Here is a 21,788-nt window from a genome sequence, read left to right as displayed (position 1 = left end):
GCATGATCTGCTCGCTCCTCTCTCTCTCTCTCTCTCTCTCTCTCTCTCTCTCACTCCGTGTGTGTGTGTGGATGGATGTCTCTCTATCATCTAGCTTTTTTTTTTTTACTGCGGCCGGGAGGACCTTGAGAGAGAGAGTGTGTGCGAAAGAGGAGAGAGAGAGAGAGAGAGGAGAGAGAGAGAGAGAGAGAGGAGGGAATACAGTTTGGTTTTCATACACCACACACACACACACACACACACACACACAACTGAAAAGTACCAAGCCGGAGTGGAGTGTGTGTGTGTGTCGATAGGAGGATATAGCGAGCTGAAGGTAGCATCCAGAGCCGCCTGACTCTACCTCTCAGCCCGCCATGGAGCTGCCTGCCGCCGGGGAGCATGTGTTCGCCGTGGGAGGGCATCGAGAAGAAACGCATTCGGAAGGTATTACAAAATAAAAACGTCAAACGGTGCATGGTGCATGCATCGCGTTACGACGGACGGACGGACGGACGGACGGACGGACGGACGGACGTTTTCTTTTCCGCTTGTCAAAAAAAAGGAGGAAAAAACAAGGACCGATCTACAAGACCGCTGCAGTGAACCTTGTTGTTGCCGTCGGGTTGTTGTGATCTTGTAGATCTGTAGGCTCTGGGGTTTTTTTGAAAGCAAAACTGCGACATCCTTTTTGCTTGCTTTGCTTTGCACAGTAACGGTGGAGCAGGCTGAGGCAGCCTATTAAAGCGTTGGAATTTTATCATGTTATACTTTAGCTTTTGAAAAATAGCAGATCTACAAGCTCATAGCGCGCCACCGAGTGGCGCGCTATGAGCTTGTAGGTCTGCTATTTTTGAAAATCGTAAAGCGTTGGAATTTAAAAAGGGGGGGGGGGGTCCAAGGACGGGTCCGTTATATTTTGTTTATTTTTTCTCGGATTCTAATAGGCGCTCACAGAATTCTCCCCCCCTCCCCTCCCCTCCCCCCCCACTCACCCCCCCCCCCCCCCCCCCCCCCCCCCCAAACAGGGCAAGATCGAGTACCTGGTCAAGTGGAGAGGATGGTCTCCCAAGTAAGTGTTTCATCATATTTTTTAATTTTTTTTTATATATGCTTTGGTGGTTGTTGTTTCATTATTATTACCACCGCCGCCGCCGCCGTGAAACGCTGCAGCCTGCAGATGTCAATAATCGCGTTTTGCAACGCATGCATCATGCATGCATGCATGCTAGTATTGCGCGCGCACCAAAGTGTGCGTGTGTGTGTGTGTGTGTGTGTGTGTGTGTGTGTGTGTGTGTGTGTGTGTGTGTGTGTGTGTGTGTGTGTGTGTGTGTGAGAGCGTGTGTCACGTCCTCTCATCCAGGCAGTGCACGGTGGATGCCTTCACTAATGTATGCGAACAAGGAAGGAAAGGAGAGAGAGAGAGAGAGAGAGAGAGACAGACATGCAGCGTTGATATAATCCCGTTTTAATTATCGCTGCTGCCTCTTCATTCTTGCCAGCGAATTTATAATATGAGACAGCGGTGCTAAAATGGCCGACTGTAGGCTAAAAAGGGAATAAGAAGAGCTGTTGGTCCATATTGCAGTCTGTGCAAGAGAGAGAGAGAGAGCCTCCCTCTTATGTGACATGTCATTATACCTATTTGGTTTCCATTCGCTGTGATTCGCTGTTGTATTTTGGAACTGTGTCTCCCTTCCTTCCTGCATGCGATTTGAATGGTTGATGATATTATCCATTGCATTGTAATGTCATCAATGCGTCTGATCGCTGCAGAAAAACGCGCGACTCGAGCCAGCTATATATATATATATATATATATATATATATATATATGTATGGACTATGGGGCGCATTTTGGATGTTTTTATGTAGACTTGCGTGCGTAAAACTATAGCCTACAGTGTAGGCTATAGTTTTACGCACGCAAGTCTACATAAAGTCTACACAGTGCCTTAAAACTGTCACATACTTTGCATATACGTTCACTCAAAAACCTGAGGTTTCGTTTTTGGCTGTGGGACCCAAAGCCTTTCGTCCAATCAGGATAGAGAGCCAAAAACGAACCTAAGGTTTTTTGACCCCCATGGGGTTAACTGGGACAGGGAGGAACTCCTTAATATGGTCACAGCACACTCTATAGTAGAGAGGATTATCACAACAAAACAAAAAAAAAATAAGTGATATTTGAATTAAGTGAAATCACTGAATATACCTTTAACATGTACATTAAGCCATTCTGAACGGGAACCCATTTTGGTGTTGGCATCATGTCGTGCTTTAGCTATTTAAAAATCGAAGAGCGACTGACATTTTTATAGAATCTGATCTCAGGTCAGAATGGGTTATAATCAGACCAGTGTGTGTCCCAGTGGAAACCTCGTATGAATCTGATCTCAGGTCAGAATTGGTTAACATGTATACCACCATCACCCCATACAGATACAACACATGGGAACCAGAGGAAAACATCCTGGACCCGCGGCTGCTCGTGGCATTCCAAACCAGGTGAGACGAGAGAGAGAGAGAGAGAGAGAGAGAGAGAGAGAGAGAGACTTTGGACATGGCCGCGCAGCCTCGGGTTCAGGCACCACCTAATATGGGCGTGGGGGGAGGGCGCTGTAGTAACTCTGTTATTGATACCCCCCCTGTCGCCTGGAGCTCCCACACTAGTCTGCAGTGCAGTCAGAGGCTCAGAGCACACAACTGTCTGTCTGTGTCATGGCAGAAGGTATAGCTTAATTAGAAGCACTCGCTTGCATAGTAGAGTCATTGGATCTGGTGTATACAGGCCTATATAGCCTATATATATATATATATGTATGCAGTGTTGCAGCAACCATGGGGAAAAAAAGCCAAAATCAATCACGTATGTGGAGACTTATAATGTGCTTGTTGTTATCCTATATGTGTCCAGCTTTTAGTTAACGTTTGTCCCAACACAAGCATTAACCCATTTTGACCTGAGACCAAAATGTCTTCTAAATCCTGACCGTTTTCTGAAAAACCCTATGTTTCTATGTCAGTCATTCTCAAACATTTTCATGGAAAAGGACCCCCACAAATATATGTAATGGCCGCCGATCCCCATCTGAAAATATATTGTCCCCCCCCCCCCCCCCCCCAGGAGCAAAGATCTGAGTTAAAAACGTTCGCTCTGGAAGAATATATTTAATAAGGTTAAATGCCATTGACAATGAATGGAGGATTTTGAGTGTTGTGTACACACAGACAGACATTGAGGACGAAGGTGAACTTTGAGTGTTTGTGTACACACAGACAGACATTGATGACGAGGTGAACGCACGTTGTGATTGGCCCGAATGAGATGGTGATGAACGATGATAAGAGCGCTCCTCACTTCACACGGGTGTGATTATTTGTTGTAATTATGAATTTAAGCCACGGAGCACCGTTTGATGACATTTAGCCTCTCAGACCCATTTAAGCCACGGACCACCGTTTGACGACATTTAGCCTCTCAGACCCATTTAAGCCACAGAGCACCGTTTGATGACATTTAGCCTCTCAGACCCATTTAAGCACGGAGCACCGTTTGATGACATTTAGCCTCTCAGACCCATTTAAGCCACCAGAGCACCGTTTGATGACATTTACTGTAGACTCTCAGACCCATTTAAGTCACGGAGCACCTGTTGATGACATTTACTGTAGCCTCTCAGACCCATTTAAGCCACGGAGCACCGTTTGATGACATTTACTGTAGCCTCTCAGACCCAAAACCAAGGGACATGTTGTTGTCGTTGGATACCATGCTGTGTTGTGATACCATGCTGTGTTGATTGTGTTGATGTTGATATACCGTTAGTGTAGATAACAGGCAAATGTTGATCAAAATAAGAGGGCACGTGGCACAGTTGGTAGTGTCGCCTCACAGCTAGAAGGTGTCCTGGGTTCGATTCCCGCTCGGGACGCTGTGGGTGCTGGCGGCGTGTTTCCTCCTCCGCATCATCAGTGCCCATACCCGAAGGCGGGTTTGGTGAAAGGTCCTTTCTGTGTGGAGTTTGCATGTTTCTCCCCATGTCCCCCTAGGGTAGGTACCCTCACATGTTCTCCCCGTGTCCCTAGGGTAGGTACCCTCACATGTTCTCCCCGTGTCCCCTAGGGTAGGTACCCTCACATGTTCTCCCCGTGTCCCCTAGGGTAGGTACCCTCACATGTTCTCCGCGTGTCCCCTAGGGTAGGTACCCTCACATGTTCTCCCCGTGTCCCCTAGGGTAGGTACCCTCACATGTTCTCCCCGTGTCCCCTAGGGTAGGTACCCTCACGAAAAACATGCAGTAATCCTGGTCACTAAACTGCCTCCCCCTGGCCAGCCGGGGCGCCTGATGGAGGGGAAAGGAACTGGTTGGAATAACGTGTTCCTTCCACGGGCTACGTCCAACCAGGGAAACTCCCCCCTGTCAGGTGTAAAGGAGCAACTTGGACACTCAGGCATGAAGGAAGCATGAGTTCAAGTCCGTTGCTCTCCCCTGGTCCCCCATATATGGGGACTAGGTTAGTCTCTCCTTGTCCCCCATATATGGGGACTAGGTTGGTGGAGGGTGTGTAGAGCCCAGGATCACATTAGATAATTGACACACGGGTGAAAAATGGGTTACAAAATCGTGGCATAAAAAAATAAAATAAAATAAGAATTATTTTACATTCTCTGAATTGTGTGACTTCTTGTAAATTAAGTAATGCTACACAATTGAGAATGTTAAAATTGTTCATTTTACACTCTCAATAGTTCAAGATTTAACCCATTTTAGGCAGGAACCCATTTTGGTGTTAGCATCATGACGTGCTTTAGCTATTTAAAAATAGCAGATCTACAAGCTTGAGTGGCGCGCTACGAGCTTGTAGGTCTGCTATTTTTGAAAAATCGAAGAGCGACTGACGTAGAAGACATTTTTAGCATCTGATCTCAGGTCAGAATGGGATAATTAGGGTGCATCTGGTTCATCTCCGTCATTTAGCTGCCTTTATCTCCCCCCCCCCCCCCCCTTCCCATCCCCAAATTAACCTTCAAATATCTGACATATAGTCGTTTCTTTGGGGCTTGTTTTTCATAGATCTGGTCAGTTATTTGTCTCGCGAGATCTGGCAACACATGCTTGTGTACTTTACGTGTCAACATAGCGAGTGTTTTATTTATTTTTTACGACCAGCTAAAGCTGTTGTTGGATCTTTTGCTTCGTGACCCAGTTTCACTGACACATTGCAAGGCATATGTCTATTCAGTTGTTCCTAGTTCTGTTGTTTTTGCCATAACCCATTTTGGACGGGAACCCCTGTTGGTGTTTTAAGCATTATGTTCTACTTTAGCCATTGAAAAAGAGCAGATCTACAAGCTCATAGTGCGCCACAAGCTTGTAGGTCTGCTATTTTTGAAAAGTTGTGAAATGTGGCGCAAATCTGGAACAACATATTTTCAAATGGGGGTCTGTGGCCAAATACAGATAATTCTGGGGGTCCTTGACATGAAAAAGGTTGAGCACCCACTGACATAGAAACATGGGGTTTTCAGAAAAAAAAAAATTTTAATCGACAAAATGGGCTAAGGTGCAGCGATGAGCGAAAACTTGTTTTGCTTACCGGATCGCAGTGTGATTTATAGGAAGATATATAGAGCCACCAGGAAATTGTAAAATAATATGATGTGCAATACGGTTCACATGGGTTCAAGAGTGCACACGTATAAGTAGCCTTGCCGAGCCATGAGGCCCACAGGGCAGGAGCCTATCTCCTGTTTCTGTAGCGTGAGGCAGCTTGATGTACAAGTACCCCCCCTGGACATGACGCTAGTATGTCGCAGGGACTTACCCCCAATCCAACCCTTGATGCTGAGTGTCAAGCAGGGAGGCATTGGGTCCCATTTTTTAGAGTCTTGGTATGACCCGGCCGGGGATCGAACCCCGACCTCGCAGTCTCAGGGCGGACACTCTAACCACAAGGCCACTGAGCTGGTGTGCACACATGTAGCACGTGCTAATGCTATGTGCTGTGTCAGGCTTGCCAACAGGTCCACACGGTGGTGTTTTTCCTGAGACTTTTGTGTCTTCCAGTTATTATAAAGCTAGCTGTCGGTTGTATACTCCAGACAGTGAGCTGTCATTGGGTTCAATATATGAAGGAAATAACACATAACTCATTTTGTATGATTGCTAAAATGTTCAAAAGTTTCCGATAGTCATCATTGCTATATATATTATAGAGTGTTTGTTCAGTAACAGGATTCTGTCGAGCTCTTTAGTCAAAAGAAAATAACATTAAACAACAGTAGAAGTTCAGCTCTCTCCTATAATTGCATGTACAATTGGGGAATCCCCTGACCTGAAATTGCATTTTCTGTTTACTAAAGAGCTTACTGTAGCAATGTGGATACTATCAGAATACAGAGCCATTTCATAGTTTATTAAAGATGGAGTGCCACGATTTTTTCCCACCCTAAAACGTGATCACCAGGTATTATTACAATATAAGGGGGAAGAACTTTTTCCAAAAAGTGTACAGTATTTATTAAAATCATGCTTTTATGTGGACACGCCCACAAGTTAATTAAGTATGCCTGGTTTGCCTACAGCCACACCCACAGCTGTAGTTGTATGATAAAGGGGGAGGGGGTTAGGGGAGGGGCTGATAGTGTGACGTCACTATATTACTGTTTACTTCATTGGCCCGTTTGACTGTCAAGGGTTCAGCCTCCAGGAAGAAACCCTAAATACAAAGTTATTACACCATTGCACATAAAAATGACTCCAGGGTGTCTTAATGAAGTACTGTCACCTCATAGACACATACAGTAGACTCCAGGGTGTCTAATGAAGTACTGTCACCTCATAGACACATGAAAAACTGGTAAAATACAAAAAATGTGGCACAGTCAAAGGTTATGCTAAAAGCAGGGGTTTTCAACTGGGTCATCCCTATGTTCCCCAGGTTCTATGTTCCCCAGGTTCTATGTTCCCCAGGTTCTATGTTCCCCAGGTTCTATGTTCCCCACTTACCTTAGGCTTTAGGGTTAGCGTTAGGTTTCTGGTTTAAGGACTTCAGTGTTTTGTACTATACAATTCTATGTACAGAACAAATAATGTTTGTTCTTGCAATCTTTGTTGAAGAGTCTGAGCAATTATGTTTTAGTTTATTTTATGCCAGTGTTCATTTTTACTTGGCTAAGACTAGATAGTTTAAGTAGCCTAAGGCAGGCCTAAAGTTCAATGGATTGTTCAAAGACTGAGCTTAAATCAGAATTTGCTACTAAAAGCAACACTAAGACTTTTAGTCTTACTAGAATTAATACAATTACTGGGTTGGGTTCCTGGTTTAGGTTTAGGTTTATCCTTAGGGCCGATTCATACTCCTATTTTAGAGACGAATAAAAGTGGGTTCGGCTCTGTAGAGCCTACAATGTGACGTCATTTGGCTCTGTAGAGGCTACAATGTGACGTCATTTGGCTCTGTAGAGCCTACAATGTGACGTCATTTGGCTCTGTGGAGCCTACAATGTGACGTAATTTGGCTCTGTAGAGCCTACAATGTGACGTCATTTGGCTCTGTAGAGCCTACAATGTGACGTCATTTGGCTCTGTAGAGCCTACAATGTGACGTCATTTGGCTCTGCAGAGACTACAATGTGACGTCATTTGGCTCTGCAGAGCCTACAATGTGACGTCATTTGGCTCTGTAGAGCCTACAATGTGACGTCATTTGGCTCTGTAGAGCCTACAACGTGACGTCATTTGGCTCTGTAGAGCCTACAATGTGACGTCATTTGGCTCTGTAGAGCCTACAGTGTGACGTCATTTGGCTCTGTAGAGCCTACAGTGTGACGTCATTTGGCTCTGTAGAGCCTACAATGTGACGTCATTTGGCTCTGTAGAGCCTACAATGTGACGTCATTTGGCTCTGCAGAGACTACAATGTGACGTCATTTGGCTCTGTAGAGCCTACAATGTGACGTCATTTGGCTCTGTAGAGCCTACAATGTGACGTCATTTGGCTCTGCAGAGCCTACAATGTGACGTCATTTGGCTCTGTGGAGCCTACAATGTGACGTCATTTGGCTCTGTAGAGCCTACAATGTGACGTCATTTGAGGTTCGGGGGGGGGGGGGGGGGGGGTACCGTCAAAGTCGTCTCTTCGGTGCTACTGAACATTTCTGACGAGCCGAAATCATTTCGGCTCTACAGCGCCGAAACAGCGGTAAAATAGGAGTATGAATGGGCCCTAAGTGGGGAACAAAGCACCTTTTCTGCATGGTGGGGGACATAGAACCTGGGGAACATGGGTACGCTCCCTTCTCTGCATGGTGGGGGACATAGAACCTGGGGAACATGGGTACGCTCCCTTCTCTGCATGGTGGGGGACATAGAACCTGGGGAACATGGGTACGCTCCCTTCTCTGCATGGTGGGGGACATAGAACCTGGGGAACATGGGTACGCTCCCTTCTCAACTGATGGTGAACGAGGGACCACCACCCTGACTTAGACTTAAAACCTGCTATGCATCCCATGTGTATGGACTACTAATAATAATGTTCTGTAGAATTCCTTGACCTCCAACTTGTAGGTTGCCAGGTCACCACTTCACAGTTTCTCAACTAAGTGGAAAGAAAAAATAAAAAAATAAATAACAAATCCTATTACTAACCCGTTTCGGGCAGGAACCCCTTTTGGTGTTTTAAGGATTATGTTATACTTTAGCTATTGAAAAATAGCAAATCTACAAGCTCATAGCACGGCGCTACGAGCTTGTATACAGGTCTGCTATTTTTGAAAAATCGCGAAAATGTGGTGTGAATCTTTGAATATATATTCTTTCAGAGCGAGCGTTTTTAACTCAAATCTTTGCTTCCGGGGGAGGTCACTGGAACAACATATTTTCAGATGGGGGTCGGTGGCCGATTACATAACATTTTTGGGGTCCTTACCTTCAAACAAGGAGGTTGGAGCGCACACCAGTAGTAAAGAGGTGCTGACCACGGGAGATAAAATTGACTGGAAAGAGGAGAGGTCGCACAGCTCGTAGTCACGATGCAAGTTTTTATGTCCAACGTTTCGGCAAACAGAGTTGCCTTCTTCAGGGAATGAGGGGTCCTTACCCTGACATGAAATATGGAGAACCACTGATACAGAAACATGAGGTATTTCACAAAACTGTCATTAGAAGTCATGTTTTTGAATGTCGACATCAGGCCTAAATGGCATTGGGTAAGGCAGTGTTTCCCAACCTGTGTGTCGCGGAGCTTTGGTGCTCCGTTTGATGTGTCCAAGTGCTCCGCGTAATTTGACTGAAATTAAGTTATAGTGTTACTTTCTGTCAAATCAGGCGGCACACTAACTCTCCCCCGAAAGCAATATTATAGCTACTGGGCTGCAGGCTTCTTATTGTTGCGTGATTGCGTCGTTGTTGTCACACGTCTAACCATTAGACGTGCGATAACATCAACACGGAACAATAGACCCTCGGCCATTGAAATGTTAATGCTTAGATGCATGCAGAAGAGGCTACATTTCGCTCCCTCCAGAAAGACTGGAGCGCGCAGAGCGCAGCCACATGCACGTAGACAGCAGACACATACAGTCCTACATGTCCCGACCTAGCCCAAACATTTAGATTCTCGTAGTCCCGACCCAAACACGTAAAGTAAACGTGACGTTGTTGTGATTAAACATGATGTGCCACGAAAAATAGCTGTCCATAGATGTCCAAACATGATCGCCTCGTTCGGCCAACAAAATATATCTCCCTCCCTCCACAGTGACCACAGAAGCGCAATGATGCCTGATTTATTCTTCGTCGTACACGTGTTATGCTTGCGTGCTGAAAATGGCTGATCTACAAGCTCACAACGCGTTGCGGACGCAACGCGTTGTGAGCTTGTCGATCAGCTATTTTCAGCACGTGAAAATAAGCAGGCTGTGAGAACTGAGACCCTTCACAATAAAAGCATGCAGCTTTCACAAGTTGGCCCATAATAAAGACAAGGAAAAGGATGGCATTTCACATTGCATATATGAGCAATCTTTTGAAACTGAGGCACTGTCTCTGTCCTTTTCATTCTCGTTATTTGATGAGTGCTGTCATGTGTGTTTTTATTTTATTATATTACTTTTACGTATATATCTACTTTTACTATAATATATATATATTTAATATATATGTATATTTTATATATATATATATATACACCCCCCCCCCCCCCTCCCCCCCCTAGGTGTTCCCCGAGAGTTTTAGGCTATGAAAAGTGTTACCTGGGACAAAAAAGGTTGGGAAACACTGGGGTAAGGGACCACATGCAATACCTTCACGGACCACCAGTGGTCCACGGAACCGCAGGCTGTTGGAAAAACTGCTGCTAAAAGGATAACACAGAAAGCCAGAGGGTTCCCACTGTGGTCCTTAATGTTGTAAGAATCCTCTCTTCCACTGTAGCAAATCAACCATTTTGTTTCCACTCACCAAATTCCAAAGATATGGCCTGTAATTTTACATTTGTGGTTTAAAAAAAAGAAAATAAATAAATAAAAACTTAAAAACCCAAACAATTTAGACAGGCCTCGGGATGATTAATGGGCCATAAGCATATATATATGATTGGTGGCGGACTGTGATATATTCACAAGAAATACTGTTACATCCATGTCAGAGAAAAACTAAACTAAACCCTATAGTTAACTTGACCGGAGTCCCTCAGGGGTCTATGCTTGGCCCCCCTCCTTTTGTTCCCCCCCTCCAGTTCAGACTGGTATATATGTGTGTGGATGTGTGGTCCAGTTCAGACTGGTATATATGTGTGTGGATGTGTGGTCCAGTTCAGACTGGTATATATGTGTGTGGATGTGTGTTCCAGTTCAGACTGGTATATATGTGTGTGGATGTGTGTTCCAGTTCAGACTGGTATATATGTGTGTGGATGTGTGTTCCAGTTCAGACTGGTATATATGTGTGTGGATGTGTGTTCCAGTTCAGACTGGTATATATGTGTGTGGATGTGTGGTCCAGTTCAGACTGGTATATATGTGTGTGGATGTGTGGTCCAGTTCAGACTGGTATATATGTGTGTGGATGTGTGGTCCAGTTCAGACTGGTATATATGTGTGTGGATGTGTGGAGGACCCAGGCACCCCGCCGCGTCTTTGAGTGGTGCGACCACTCAAAGGAACAGCAATGTCCGTGTGTCCGTGTTCACCCATGTGTTGGTTAATGAGCACCAGTATATGACTATGAGTACCAGTAGGGGCGCTGTTGTGCCAGAAACAGAGAGAGGAATAGTGCTGCACTGTTGCCTGCTAATGAGAGAGAGAGAGAGAGTTCACAAGGGTGTGATTTTTCTTTAATGAGAGGACGCGTATACAAGTCATTAGCGTCCTATAAGTGTTAACCGCTTATCCAGAATCGTGGTCGCAGTCAGGAGGCAACAGTTCCACACAGCTCCAGACTTCCAATTTCCCCCGATCGACATCAGCCACTTCCTCGGCCAAGCTACAGCAGGCAATTCTGCGCGCGTGCGTATGCGTTTACTGCGCGCGTACAGTGCGTTTGGATAGGACCAATATATGTCAATGATACCAGCTACACCAGACGCACAGATACCGCGGGCCATCCTACACGTGCTCTAAAAATAGGATCGGTTCTAAATTTATTACGTGCCTATAATGCCCCCATGCGCGCCTATCTATATATCCTCCCGGAAGGTCCCGCACAAACCTGCCGCGCGTCTGACAGATATCGATGTAGCCGCGGGGCATTTGGCGTACGCACGCACGGTCCGCGCGTTTAGAGTAAACGCGCGAGAAAAGCCTGGTGTAGCTTGGCCGTGAGGGCGATCCCGAGGCCTTCCAAGGCCAGTGCGGAGATGTAATCCCCCCCATGTGGTCCTTGGTCTACCAGGGGGTCGTCTTCTCTCAGTGAGACTCCCAGTATGGAGACGCTAAAGGAGGCATAGATGCCCATGAACCACCTTAACCTGTTTTAGGCCATGTCTTCTAAATCCTGACAGTTTTCTGAAATACCTCATGTTTCTATGTCAGTGGAGCTCAATATTTCATGTCAAGGACCCCAAAAATGATATGTAATTGGCCACCGACCCCCCCATCTGAAAAAATATGTCATTCCAGGAAACCCCTCAGAAGCAAAGACTTGAGTTAAAAAACGTTTGCTCTGAAAGAATATAAAGTCAAGGATTTGCGACACATTTTCAAGATTCTTCAAAAATAGCAGACCTATACAAGCTTGTAGCTCTATGAGCTTGTAGATCTGCTATTTTTTCAATAGCTGAAGTATAACATAATGCTTAGTTAAAATACCAAAAGGGGTTCCCATTCAGAATGGGTTAAGCACTTTAAACCCATTACTTAAGTTGACCGGAGTCGCTCCAGGGGTCTATGCTTGGCCCGCCCCCCCCCCCCCCCCCCCCCCCCCCCTCCTTTTGTCGCCCTCTCTCTCCTCCAAATCTCTTCACCGAAAACAGCTGGCTCCTTTTCCGAGTGAAGGAGCAGCGGTGCTGAAATGTCTTTCGGTCATGACCCCCCCCTGCACGCTTCATCATGACCATATGTGACCACATTTCACTGGGAGACTGATTTTTTTGTTTTTTTTCATTTCATATCAAAGCAGGGAATGATAGCTTCAAATTGACATATTGGTTGTTCAGTTTGACCCACCAGTTTTGGAGATATGGCTTATAGAGTAATGTCTGGCAGAGAAACAGCGAGTTGAGAAAACAGGCTTGAAAGGTTCACTTCTGTGGTCTCTAACATTACACCATAGCTACATGTTTAAGCATTTATTTCATATTTACATGTCTTCTGTGGTCTCTAACATTACACCTAGCTACATGTTTAAGCATTTATTTCATATTTACATGTCTTCTGTGGTCTCTAACATTACACCTAGCTACATGTTTAAGCATTTATTTCATATTTACATGTCTTCTGTGGTCTCTAACATTACACCTAGCTACATGTTTAAGCATTTATTTCATATTTACATGTAAATTTCAGCTTTGACACTTATTTCAGACATGATCTAGTATGTGAAGAGTATGTGCTATTAACTCATTTAAAAAAAAAGTGAAAAGCTGGAATGTGCGCGATGGCAGTCTCTCAGTCAAATCTGGTCACATATAGCTGAGAGTATATAGGAACGAAGATCGCTTCATGGTATAGACAACTCTACCTTTTAGATCCATTGGAAACACTGGGTTCTTTTATTTATTCATATTTTCTTCTTCATGTCATGATAAGTAAGACGTTTTTGGGACATATACGCGGTTTCCAACCCCCGACAGGCAGCACCGTTCCGAAATGTAAAGAATAAATACACGCTAGAGTTCCACAGCGTTCCCAGTGCTCCCATCCCACATACGGTCCCCAGATCCCTGAGCAGGCTGCCTGTGTGTATATATGTCTGGGCCTGTACTGGGCCGGGGTGTGTGTGTGTGCGTGTGTGTGCGTGCGTGTGTGTGTGTGTGTGTGTGTGTGTGTGTGTGTGTGTGTGTGTGTGTGTGTGTGTGTGTGTGTGTGTGTGTGTGTGTGTGTGTGTGTGTGTGTGTGTGTGTGTGTGTGTGTGTGTGTGTGTGTGTGTGTGTGTGTGTGTGTGTGTGTGTGTGTGTGTGTGTGCGTGCGTGCATGCGTGGACGCTCCGCTCCCAGAGGATGGGGGGAGGGGGAGGGGGTCGGAGCCGGCAAAAGGAGGAAAGGGGCTGTAATTGCCAAATCTCCTGTAAATAGGGGTCGCCCCGTTGCGTGTCTCTAGCGTGAAATCACACTCGCATCATCGTGTTCTGAGAGTTCATATATCCCCCCCCCCCCCGCGTCGTCCTCTCCTCTCTCTCTCTCTCCAGTTTATTATGTCGGCTTTCACATTTGTCGTACATTCCGTTTTTGCAAAAGTCCCCCCAAACCCAAAGCATGAATTGTCACGATATCAGTCTGTTGTACACTTTTATTATGTAGTGTTGCCCTAGTGTTTCCTGTTCTGCCTAGTTGTGTTTGCCTGTCTTGTCTCACCTTCCTGTGATTACTATAGTTTTCTCCACCTGTTAGTGTCCTGTTAGTCTCCCAGCCAATCCCTGTGTTGATTGTTTGTTCTGTTCACCTGTGTTTTGTGATCCCTGTGTCTACTTAAAGGTTTTATGACATTCATTTTCATTTATTTTTATTTTTCTTTTTTCTTTTAGGTTTTATGACCTCAATTACACCCAAAAAACCTGAACTTTGAACATTCAGTGGATTTTCTGTGGTCTGAAGTTTTCTTTGGGGTTTTTTGGGCCTTTTGAGCTACAATGAAAACAGGCAACACAGTGAAAACAGTGACATCTGCTGGCAAATCCCATTGACATATATGGGATTTGCAGTAAGTGATGTCACTTACTGCCGGCAAATCAGAGCACCTGTTTGAGCCAGAAAACCCCAGATCACAGAAAATCTACTGAATGTTAAAAGTTCATGTTTTTTGGGTGCAATTGAGATTAGAAAACCTAAAAAAAACAAGAACAATTCCAAAACCTTTTTTTTAATGTCACATCCCTTTAAACCCTCAGTCCCTTATGTTCCCTGCTTGATTATAGATGTTGTTACAGTGTTCAGTCCTAGTTATGTTCTTGTAGTGTTCTTTGTATTCTCCTGCGTTCTCTTGTGTTCCTGTGTTTTGGAGAATAAATCACCTACATTTGACCTTCTCTGCTCCTGCTCTGTTTCTGCAATTGGGTTCTACATATCCTGAGTCGCACCGTGACAGGAATGGTCTTGTTATGCAGGCCCTGTTTTTGCTTCACGGGTCGCTGGGATATTTATGAGCTGATCATGATGATTAGTGCCACACGACTCTTGCTCAAATTAACCCATTTTGACCTGGGAACGATTCTATTCTTCTAAATCCTGACAATGTTCTGAAAAAGCTATGTTTCTATGTCAGTCGTCATGTCAAAAATAGCAGTCCTACAAGCTCGTAGCGCGCCACTCGGTGGCGCGCTACGAGCTTGTAGATCTGCTATTTTTCAATCGCTAAAGCATAACATAGTGCGTACAGCCCAAAATGGGTTAATGTAAATCTATCTTGATTTTCCTCTAAAGAATTGAGATCACGATTCTCTCTTTTTTTCTCCATGAAAATGCTTATTGTCTTTATAGTCTGTAGTTGCTGAACATTTACTACATTCAAAATGTGGCACCTGGATGAGCCAACAACTACTGTGACTTTAAACGGACAACATCAACGCTTGACTTAAACCTCTCTTAAAAGTCTCTCTCTTGTAGCAAAAACACAAGAGTAACTAAAGGATAATTGCGCCGCACGATTCTTCACTATATTCTTCACAAAATGAGATTGCATACTAAGGTGTCTCGTCGTTCTGAATCTAGATCGCAATCTTCTTTTCTATTAATTGTGCAGCACTAATGATGATAATGATGATGATTCAAGGATTATATATGTACAGTATTTCACATGCAGGGCCAGTAGCCAGAATAACACCTCCACACCGTCCATCTCTGGTTCCAGTGAGTTTTGTGTTTGCTTTGAATCAATATTCTGTAGGCCAGGGGCGATATGGCCTGATATGGCCTGGGCGATATTGCCTGGCCTGGGCGATATGGCCTGATATGGCCTGGGCGATATTGCCTGGCCTGGGCGATATGGCCTGGGCGATATTGCCTGGCCTGGGCGATATGGCCTGGGCGATATTGCCTGGCCTGGGCGATATGGCCTGATATGGCCTGGGCGATATTGCCTGGCCTGGGCGATATGGACTGATATGGCCTGGGCGATATGGCCTGATATGGCCTGGGCGATATTGCCTGGCCTGGGCGATATGGACAGGGATGACAGTTGCGCACAAATGTTATACCTATACGAGAATGCGATGCATTGCGTCGCTACTTGTTAACATAACAGTAAGATAAATAGGGGGTTAACCCATTCTGACCTGAGATCAGATTCATACGAGGTTTCCACTGGACACACACTGGTCTGATTAACCCATTCTGACCTGAGATCAGATTCTAAAAATGTCAGTCGTTCTTCGATTTTTCAAAAAGTAGCAGACCTACAAGCTCGTAGCGTGCCACTCGGTGGCGCGCTATGAGCTTGTAGATCTGCTATTTTTCAATAGCTAAAGCATAACATGATGCTAACACCAAAATGGGTTCCCGTTCAGAATGGGTTAAAGGAGAATTCCATACTAAAAGGCTTTCTTACCTTTCTTTGTAGTTGTTACGTCCCCACCAAAGGGGTCCAGGTGTTATTTTGTGCAAAAGCTCCTTATTGGCTATTTCCCCTACCATAAGCCCTAAATGAATTGCATTGAATTGAATGGGGCTATGGGGTGTTGTGCTAATTTGCTTATTTCCATCGGTCAAAATTATTATTTCTTTGTATATATCCTCTCTTCATAATGTAAATAATATCCCAAGCGGCACAGTTTACTACTTCTTTCGATGGAAATAAGCGAATTAGCACAACACCCCATAGCCCCATTCAATTCCCATTCCATTCAATGCAATTCATTGAGGGCTTATGGTAGGGAAAATAGCCAATAAGGAGTTTTTGCACAAAAAAACACCTAGACCTCTTTGGTGGGGACGTAACAACTACAAAGAAAGGTAAGAAAGATAAGAAAGCATTCTAGCATGGAATTCTCCTTTAAGTAATTTAACCCATTTAGACCTGATTCTACGATTCTACAAATGCCTTCGAAATCATGGCAAGTTTTCTGAATAACCCCATGTTTCTATGTCAGTGGTTCTCAAACATTTTCATGTCAAGTACCCTACAAAGATTATATGTAATCGGCCGCCGAGCCCCAGAAACAAAGATTTTAGTTAAAAAACGTTCGCTCTGAAAGAATATATATTCAAAGATTTGCACCACATTTTCAAGACTTTTCAAAAATAGCAGACCTACAAGCTAGCTCGTAGCGGGGCTATGAGCTTGTAGATCTGCTATTTTTCAATAGCTAAAAGTATAACATAATGCTATAAACACCAAAAGGTGTTCCCGCCCCCCAAAATGGGTTAAACCATGCGGCAAATTGACGGCCGTTATGCCATATTATCATGATATATTGCAATAATATCCAAAATCCTATAGTCAATATTTGTTTCCCCTGCTCTGGTTTAGCAGTTTCTCTAGAGCAGTGGTTCTCACTCAAACCACTTTCATGCCCAAAAGGATCCCCAAAAGACCCCCATTTTATAAAGATATGCCACAGACCACAGCATATCTGTGGCGTGGCTCTATATAGCAGTAGAGGACCCTCATTTCAAGGACCCCCCCCCCCACACACACACACACACACACTTTGATATACATTTAGACCACGGCACCCCCATTCCATACCATTTTTAACCCATTTTGGGGCGGGAACCCCTTTTGGTGTTTTAACCCATTTTGGGGCGGGAACCCCTTTTGGTGTTTTAACCCATTCTGACCTGAGATCAGATTCTATAAACGTCTTCTACATCCTGACAGTTTTCTGGTAAAGCTATGTTTCTATGACAGTCGTTCTTCGATTTTTCAAAAATAGCAGACCTACAAGCTCGTATCGCGCCACTCGGTGGCGCGATACGAGCAGATGGGGCATATTACATTATAATTTCTGGGGTCCTTGACATGAAATATTGAACACCACTGATACAGAAACGCAAAGGTTTTTCCAGGCCTAAATGGGTTTAATCTCTGGAATGTAATTCTCCGGGAATTTAACTCTCTGGAGATTAAAAAGAGAGCGGAAAACAATTTAGTTCCCATTTGTTACAGAAGTACCTATTTTGTTACAGAAGAGTTACAGACCCATAAGTGTCCCCTTTTAGTGTCGTCGTCGTCCCGCCCCCCCCCCAAGGACCCCTGGGTGTGCCCGGACCCCACTTTGAGAACCCAGTGTGCTGAGTCTAGAGAGTCATTATTAAATGGGCTGCCATGTTATTATCACGGAGTTATTGTCGTGCCTTTGTGCACAAGGAGAAGCGCGCGCGCGCATATACTTTCCACCTCACCATCCATCCATATTCCATACCCCCCCCCAGTATGTATTTATCCCATTTTGTATATACCTTATGACCCTAATTAAGATCTGAATGCGACTGGAGGAGTGCATAGAAGGGAGGCGAGGCTCCACAGGCCCCGCTGTAACCTTAATTGAATTTCTCCCCCATAATGAGAACGTGGGGACCGATTTTTACCATGGAAGAGATATGCAAATATATGAGGACCCAAAATGCTTTGCAGCACGCACGCACGGCACGTGCACGTGCATGCATGCAGCAGGGGCCTTCATTAGTCTTCCAAATAAAATTGAAAAAAAAAATCCACTTTCAACCTTGAATAGGTATAGAAAGGGCGAAGATTAATGAATATGGTAAAGAAGAAAAAAGCAGAAGCCGGATTTTTTTTTTTGCACCACGGGATGTTTGTGTTATGTGAGATAATGTGACATAAAGCAATGTAATGGATATGTTTTTTTTTATGGAAAATCAATGTTTTCTTTCTCACTGTGTGCACGTGTGCGTGCGCGTGCGTGCGCACGGGAGCGGTTGATTTATGCGTGCGGTCATGCCAAGCATTGTAAACAACGGCCATCCTCCTTTTGTCTTCCACAGAGAGAGACAGGAGCAGCTGATGGGCTATCGCAAACGAGGGCCGAAACCAAAGCATCTCTTAGTCCAGGTATATATGTCATGATGTCATCGCATCGCCTTCCTCTGCCTCTCTTCTTCTCCTTTGTTGTTGTTTTTTTAGGGGGGGGGGGGGGGGTTGCAGGGGGTCCCCAGAAGAAGAAAAAAAGAAGAACAGTTTAAAACACTCACTTTTCTTTTTGTTTTCTTTTTGTTTGTCTGGCTATTCAGAAAGATCTACAAGCTCACAACAAATAGCGTTGCAAGCTTGTACATCTGCTTGGAGAGAGAGAGAGAGAGAGAGAGAGAGACACACAGAGAGAGAGAGACACACAGAGAGAGGGAGACACACAGAGAGAGGGAGACACACAGAGAGAGGGAGACACACACAGAGAGAGAGAGCAGTGTTTCCCAGCTGTTTCTGTAGCCTGAGGTTGTGGAAGTGTTGCTTGAGCGCTCTCCTCTTTATCTCTGAGTGTTCATTATGTTTTATGCTAAATAGCTGTGTGTGCAAAACACTCCTTTCACTTTAGGCTTTTTTTATCGTAAAAAAATGCAGTTCTTCTTTCATTTCTTTCCCTATTTTTTGGGGGGGGGGGAATCTATGCTGCACTGCGCCAAATACACATCTTCAATTTTCCTATTAGTGAAATGTTCCTCCCAGAGAGAGGGCGTTTTCTTTAAACGGTAATTCAAAGCTAATGGAATGTCTTTTTTTGTAACTACCATCTCAGATGAGAAAGTGACAGCATGGTATCGTATTCGTCGGGCCAGAGACCTCATATCTCCATATTAACTACCATCTCAGATGAGAAAGTGACAGCATGGTATCGTATTCGTCGGGCCAGAGACCTCATATCTCCATATTTTTCTTGATTCTCTTGTTGTTTTGTTAATGGATGTCCTGCTTCATGTTTGATTGATTGAATACCGGATAGCAGCACAGACAAAGCTTCTTTACATTGTGGTTCATTGCACTCACTTCATCAATAATGCATATTATAATGCATTATGCAATACATAGGTATTGGTAAAAAAAAACAACCTCAAACTCAAATCAAACATCAAAAGGTATATCTACAGAGAAAGGGGGGGGGGGGGGGGGCTCAGAGGATGCTAATACCAAGGCCTAATTGTACTTTTAACCCATTTTGGGGCGGGGACCCCTTTTGGTGTTTTAAAGCATTATATATACTAGTCCTTACCCGTTCTGAATATATGAACAGCAAATGATGTTCAGTGTGGGTAATGTGTTAAATGCTGCAGTACAATCATAAGTATACCATTGATACAATTGGTATTGTGGCTGCTTTGGAGAGGTTATCCTTTAACATGAATAATCAGTTGGATAAATATGATTTGAAGTGGAACGTGTTCCTCAGTCATGTTGCAGGTCCTTTGGTGTGATCCATGGTCAGGCAATGCCCTTTTGCTTGTTTATTGTATTAATATACATAGTCCTTACCCGTGTATGGACTATTGCCCCCCATAAATATATTTAATTGGTCTTCATTTTAACTTGTATAATATATTTGTGTCTTTTTTGTGTGAATAAAAACAGCACTATAACATGAAAATATTTGTATAAATGCATGGTAGGGAAATGTTTTCATGGCAAGGACTGTAAAATGTACACTTATTAGCCCACAGACCCCCATTTGAAAAGTATGAAAGACCCCAGTTTGACATGCAGCACAGAAAGTATGGGCTGTGGCACAGGTATTCCCAAATGTACAGTGTGGGTCTGTGTCCGTCCCAACATGCATTTCACTGGTGACACTGGTGACACGTGATTTGCGGGGAGATGAGTTGTTCAGTACCCCCCTGGTGGCCGCGGGGGGTACTGCGCCCTGGTTGCGGTTGGATTATTATTTCATATAAATGGGTGATGTAAAAACAATATCTGTACAGTAAATATGACAGTTGCGTCGGTAAAAAGTAGCCTAGCTGGATTGTGGGAGCGTGCAGATTTATTTTGGCATGGAGAGATGTGTGCTAATAGTGTGGCTCGGTCGGAGATAGACCACGGACAAATAAACGGGTTTTTATTCACTAATAAATTCATTATTAATCTTATTGGAAAAATGGCTTCGTTAAGACCTCCATATTATTATGGTCAATGCCTGTGTGAAAAGTGGGAGCGATTGGTGCAGGCAATGAGGAGATAAGTGTTTGTTTCTGACAGACAGACAGACAGACAGACATTCGCTCATTTATAGTATGATTATATATCTACAAGCTTGTAGGTCTGCTATTTTTGAAAAATTAAATTTTGAAATATTGTATTTATTTTGAAATAATTCAATGTGAAATATTGAGAACCACTGATACAGAAATATGAGGTTTTTCAGAAAACTGTCAGGATTTTTTTCTTTTTTTTAAGATATTTTTTTGCGGCTTACGCCTTTTATTGATTTTTGAAGGGACAGATAGTAGGCTGACAGGAAACGGGAGAGAGATGGGGGGATGACATGCAGTAAAGGCCGTGTCGGGTCCGGGAGTCGAACCCGCGGCACACTGCGACTGGATTACCAGTCCGGTGCCCAGACCGTTACGCTACGGCCTGGGCCAAAACTGTCAGGATTTTGAAGAAGTTTTTTTCTTTTTCTTTTTTTCGATGTCAGGCCTAAATGGGTTAAAGGTCAGCTTGGTCTCGGGTCTTGGTATAAATAGTCCATGGAGTCGATAATATCATCGTGACTCGAGATTGTCACGCAAAGTTATAGCTTTTTTTTTATAGCTGTTTTCACTTTTAAAAAAACAATGTTTATTTTAAAACAATAATATTAATAATAAAAAAGGAAAAAAAGATTTGGACATGAGGTATGAGATATGAGACACATTTTGATTCATACATGTTTTTAGAAGCTGCACAGTGTGTGTGTGTGTGTGTGTGTGTGTGTGTGTGTGTGTGTGTGTGTGTGTGTGTGTGTGTGTGTGTGTGTGTGTGTGTGTGTGTGTGTGTGTGTGTGTGTGTGTGTGTGTGTGTGTGTGTGTGTGTGTGTGTGTGTGTGTGTGTGTGTGTGTGTAGTGCAGTAATATTATGTATGCAGCTCCAGAAATGCGGCGTGGCTTCCTTCATAACGTGCATAGCTGGAGTAGACTCACTCGCATACCGTTCTGCCTGTCTGTCTGTGTGTGTGTGTGTGAGTGTGAGTAGACTCACTCTCTCTCTCGCACACACACAC

At 44.1% G+C, this 21,788-nt stretch overlaps 2 protein-coding genes across 2 annotated transcripts in view; both read left to right on the top strand.

Moving 5' to 3' along the window:
• The window catches only part of wbp11 (WW domain binding protein 11), a 317,048-nt gene that overhangs the window by 29,119 nt on the left and 266,141 nt on the right, over positions 1-21,788 (top strand). The window lies entirely within an intron of this gene.
• The window catches only part of LOC310869316 (uncharacterized protein), a gene marked incomplete at its 5' end in the record, with an annotated part of 28,309 nt that continues 6,877 nt past the window's right edge, over positions 357-21,788 (top strand). Inside the window, 5 exon segments of the mRNA XM_083779978.1 lie at positions 357-395; positions 397-426; positions 1,008-1,051; positions 2,422-2,487; positions 18,586-18,652. Of these exon segments, the coding sequence (XP_083636104.1) occupies positions 357-395; positions 397-426; positions 1,008-1,051; positions 2,422-2,487; positions 18,586-18,652 (246 nt within the window).

Source organism: Protomyctophum parallelum (genome assembly GCF_964188405.1).
Source record: "Protomyctophum parallelum genome assembly, chromosome: 13".
NCBI classification, from domain to species: Eukaryota; Metazoa; Chordata; class Actinopteri; order Myctophiformes; family Myctophidae; genus Protomyctophum; species Protomyctophum parallelum.
The sequence above is the reverse complement of the archived record's forward strand: the minus strand, read 5'-3'. Positions and strand labels throughout refer to the sequence as shown.